This window comes from Limulus polyphemus, unplaced genomic scaffold (assembly GCF_000517525.1).
Source record: "Limulus polyphemus unplaced genomic scaffold, Limulus_polyphemus-2.1.2 Scaffold1621, whole genome shotgun sequence".
NCBI classification, from domain to species: Eukaryota; Metazoa; Arthropoda; class Merostomata; order Xiphosura; family Limulidae; genus Limulus; species Limulus polyphemus.
Window position 1 is genome coordinate 194,408 of NW_013667231.1, and position 4,945 is coordinate 199,352.

General features: G+C 33.9%; 1 protein-coding gene across 1 annotated transcript in view; it reads left to right on the plus strand.

Moving 5' to 3' along the window:
• The window catches only part of LOC106464337 (synaptotagmin-15-like), a 36,104-nt gene that overhangs the window by 16,468 nt on the left and 14,691 nt on the right, over window positions 1–4,945 (plus strand). The window contains exon 5 of the mRNA XM_013924467.2: window positions 2,917–3,010. Coding sequence (XP_013779921.1) covers window positions 2,917–3,010 — 94 coding nt within the window. The remainder of the gene's footprint in view (window positions 1–2,916; window positions 3,011–4,945) is intronic.

The following is a 4,945-nucleotide window of genomic DNA, read 5'->3' on the forward strand; positions in this document are numbered from 1 at the left end:
GTCCAGTCCAAAAGATAATTTTCATCAATGTTACGTAGTATCCCAGGTAGGTTTTTCGCTGAACACAGTCCAGAAAATTAGTTTAAAAATAAAGTAACAGCAACTTTTAGTGTAAGCAAGTTCTGATTTTAATGATTACAATGTTTTGACCCATAGCATCGAGTCATCGTCAGGCAAGAGTTGCATTTAAAATATTGAATTCTAGAGAACGTAGAGACTCCTGATGATGGGGGCAAGTTTGTAGGTGGCATGAACTTATTGTTTTTAGCGAGCATCCGAACCACCTGACCATGCCGGGCCTTTAAGTCGCACGCTCAATCCTTTTTTTCCACACCTAACATGTTTTTGATTAGATTTAATATATGTTCTGCAAACAATTTAAACGATGAACTGCAAAGAATTTTTGAGACCTTCATTCAAACAAACAAAAAATGCAAATCTTATAAAAGATAACTTCAGTTTTATCATCATTACATTTCTTTTGTCGAAAACATCAGTGAAAACCTAACCATATAACTAAGAGTTACCCCACTAAGAATAAATGCAAAAGAGTCATCTACAAAATCAAATGTGGTTTATGTAAGCACTATTATATCAGAGAAACCGGGAGAGAAATGAACCTCACATTTAAGGAACAGTTTAAAGGATCATCATATGTTTCTAAACATTTCAAAGAAACAAAACAAAACTATTACAGACACCAAGCACTACTATTGATAAAATAATCAAAGCCAAAGCTAAATAAATATCCAGGAACCCTCCCTTTATCTGTATTAATATTTTTCCACCCATTTTACATTTGACCAGGAACAGTTATAAATTTCGAACGTCAGTGAATTCTCATCGAACGCTAGTATCTTTCCGAAAATATTACTGGTTTCTCATTGGAAATTGGTGGTTTTATGAAAATATTATCTTACTTCAACGGTCCAACAATTCAGTGTCTAGCCAAGCTAACTAGCTTCTCGGCAATTGTGCATACATCGACTTCAAGTTAACTCGCTGGATATCAAGGAGACTCTGAACTAGGAAGAAGATTTTATGTTATTTGTAAGGTAGTGAATTTTTTGTTTATGAAACTTTGTTTGTAGTAATTAATTGTAATAGTGGCTATTGTAAATTGTACCTTTGTATATATATTAAATCGTATTTGTGTCAAAAACAAAAACGGTGTGAATTAATCTCGTTGGCAAATAGCGTAAATTAAATAAAATATCAGCATATTTCTAAACACTAAATCCAGGGTACAAATCAACTATTAAAATTTAAATTATTTAACTAGGCTTCGGATTATTTCAAATTCTCAATACGTAACATAGTGTTGTGATCCTAAATCTAATCTTGATTAATACAAGTGTCACTCTATTACTTGCTGTTGTGTATTGACAACAAGTTATGATATCTAATCAAAAACACCTTAGGTGTGAAAAACAAGCGCGGCAAAAAAAAAGAGTGAATTTTACAGCAAATATTAATTCATTAGTTAGCTAGACCACATATTTTGTTTTACTCACAATCATGCCCCAAGTTGAACAAAAAGTGCGGCCTGGCTAACTAATGAATGAATATTTGCTGTAAAAGTTTTATTAATGCTATAAGTGTAGCTACTAGTTTGGCCGCCAATTTTGTTTGTTTGTTTGTTTGTTTTTGAAAGCTACACGAGGACTATCTGCGCTAGCCGTCCCTAATTTAGCAGTGTAAGACTAGAGGGAAGGCAGCTAGTCATCACCACCCAAAGCCAACTCTTGGTCTACTCCTTTACCAACGAATAGTGGGAATTATCGTCAAATTATATCGACCCCGCGGCTGAAAGGGCGAGCATATTTGGTGGGACGGGGATTCGAACCCGCGACCCGCAGATTACGAGTCCGTATATTTTCCGGTTGATAAGGGTTAGCAAAATCACGGTTTATAAAGTACACGGTTATAACAGGTTCCTAGCAGACTTATAAGCTCTCTCTTTTTTCTTTTTTTGGCGCGTCGCCTTTTATAGGCGCGAGAAAGATTTTCTCGAAAATTCCGACAACAATATTGAACTATATTTAACCGGTTACAGAAGTGGATATATTGTCGATTCTTACGTTCGCGAATATTCTACAATCTTGGAGAATTGGCGGGAGTTTCGTCATACGTAACTAACACTGTAAGCTAGGCACGTTTTTAAATATAAACTCATTCCAAACAAACGTTGTCATGAAAATAAATATGTAACAAATTCGTTATACGCAATACATATCTGACACTATAAGTTACGAATATTTTTAAATACAAATTTAATCTAAACAACGTTGATATTAAAATAAATACATAAAAACAAATTCGTTACATTATGTATAAATAAATATATTATTGATCAAGTAGACATACTTTTCCACAACCATTCTTCTCGCTTTTGTATTTATAGAAATCTAAGCCAAATATTAAACACTTATTATTTTATCCTATTCCTCACAACATATTGAAAATGTAATCTTAATTTCACAACTTTGTAAGCTTGCATCTACAAGGTGTTTAGTAAAAAGTATATATATATCTAAAATATTTACATCTGAAAAACTACTTGTCCTTAGAGAAACAAACTTTCACCCAAAGGCACAATAAGTGCTATTCAAGAACGTTTCAACATTAGTGTGATATATTTGTGTATATTTTCTGGAGTAAATCTCCGTACTTAGAGCTTTTCTCAGAGACAAATAAAACTACCCAATGATAACGAAGTTGTTTCCTCTATAGAAGGAAGTTTACATGTCTCTTGCTGTCCATTTCTGAACAAGTTTTTGACATTAATTTGCTTTTTTATTAAACCCACAACAACACAAGCCTACAGTTTGTTTCAGAGAAAAAGGTTAGATAGAATATAAACTCTTTCAAACTGTCTTTTCTAACACGAGCTTTATATTTACATTCCTTCTCTAGAATTTTCCTGCTTCCAGATGAAACTTGCCACCTTCAAACGAAAGTACTGAAGAAAACATGCAACCCGAAGTTTGAAGAATGGTTCGTTTTTCAGGTAACAGCGTGTAAACTGGCTTTATCTGACGTGTCTAATTTCAATGGATTTAAATTTGTTGCAAACTAGCAAATACTTTATCACTTTAACTTGTGTAAGATCAAAGTGTTATACGGTAACATGCCCTACGCTTTAAATATAAATATTGTTTTTTGTAATTAAACTTTGCACATTTGGCCGCCAAGTGTCATTTTTAATGTAGTATTGAAACAGGGTTTTTAGCGTTATAAGTTTGCAGTCTTGCAGCTGGGCCACTGAGGGTCATTAGAGGATGAACAATGAATGACGTTTTAAAGTTGAGTGTATAGTTTTTTTTTTTTGTAATATATAATCAATTGTCCGATATAGTTTCCTGTGAATATTAAACTGTCTAGTCTTAGTAGCGAAACAAACAATAATGTGATAAAAGTCCAGTGTAGCAACTAAATAGCTTTGTCTTATAGACAAACAGTCATTAATCTGATAAATTTTCATGTGAGCGTTAAACATCCTGGTATTTGTAAATAAGCAATGAATAATCTAATAAACGTTTAGTGGGATTTTTAAACTGTATAGTTTTAACAGATAATAATCAGTAATCCGATAAAGTTTCGTGTGACCGTTGTCTAGTTTCCCCGAAAGGGGACCAAAATCCGCCTGGAAGTGTCACCTGTTTTAACCACTTCCACCACTATACAGTAGTGTGTTGTCTGTCAGCCAGTTAGCAGACACTAAAATGACGTAACATAAGGGACGCTTAACGTTGTAATTTTTACTGTCGTGACGTCAGTAAAATATGCGCACGAGAAGAATTATGCACTCTGTAGGTTACAACATGACATATGAACTTCAAAAGCAAGAAATAAAAATACCTGTTACTCTTAATCTTGGTTTTATTAGCACTTGAAACAGAACACTTTCGGGGACCCCTGCGGAAGTACATCTAGTTTAGTAGATAAACAATCCGCAGTCAGTAATTTGATAACGCTTAGTGTGACACACTTACCCAACTAGAAACACAATCAGACAATAGTCTAATAAAAACTTTCATGTTACTGTTGAATAACATAGTGTTGGGGAATAAACAAGAGCATGGTTATTTAACAGCTAAATAATTACTAATGTGATGAATTTTTTTAGGCTTTCTTTATAGTATTGTCGTTGTAGATAAACAGAGGATCTCTGGGACGTTAGAAAATTTACCAAATACTTCTAAGTAAACGAAGATTTATTTGTTACTTCATTAAAATTGAATACTAACTAGCATAAATATGTGTATATTTAAATAAGTTTTTAAAGGCTCAACTTTATTGGCGTACATCTACAGTAGTAAATTTTAAGGGTTCAACATGATGTAAAGTTGGACAACCACCGAAGTTTAATTTTTAGAGAAAATTCACATTCATCCAATAATATATATATATATCTACATAACAATTCACAAAATATGTTTTGTTTTATTACAATGAATTGATCTTAATACATTTCAAAGTGTGAATTTCATTTTTAGTTCTATATATCAGTTTATTTGTTTGTTTTTACGCAATTGGCTATTTGTGACGTGTCCACCCCAGGAATTGAACCCAGAATTGTAACGATATAAGCCCACGAGATTATTGCTGAGCTATCAGGAGTCACAAAACAAAATAATTACAAAAATCACATAATTATCTAATGCGGGTCGAAGGTTCGAATCCCGTCACTGACGTTCTTGTTTTTTCAACCTCAGGGTCGTTATAATGTGACGATCCATCCCTGTGAATTAGGAAAGGCTAGCCCAGATAATCCTCAAATATCTTTGCGCGAAATTCAATAAACAAGTACCTCCTTATATTTCAATGCCCCCCCCCCCAGTGGCACAGCGGTATGTCTGGCGGTACTTAACAACGCTAACGGTAAACCGGGTTTCGACTACCCGGTGGGTGGGCAGAGCACAGATACGCCCTATTGTGTAGT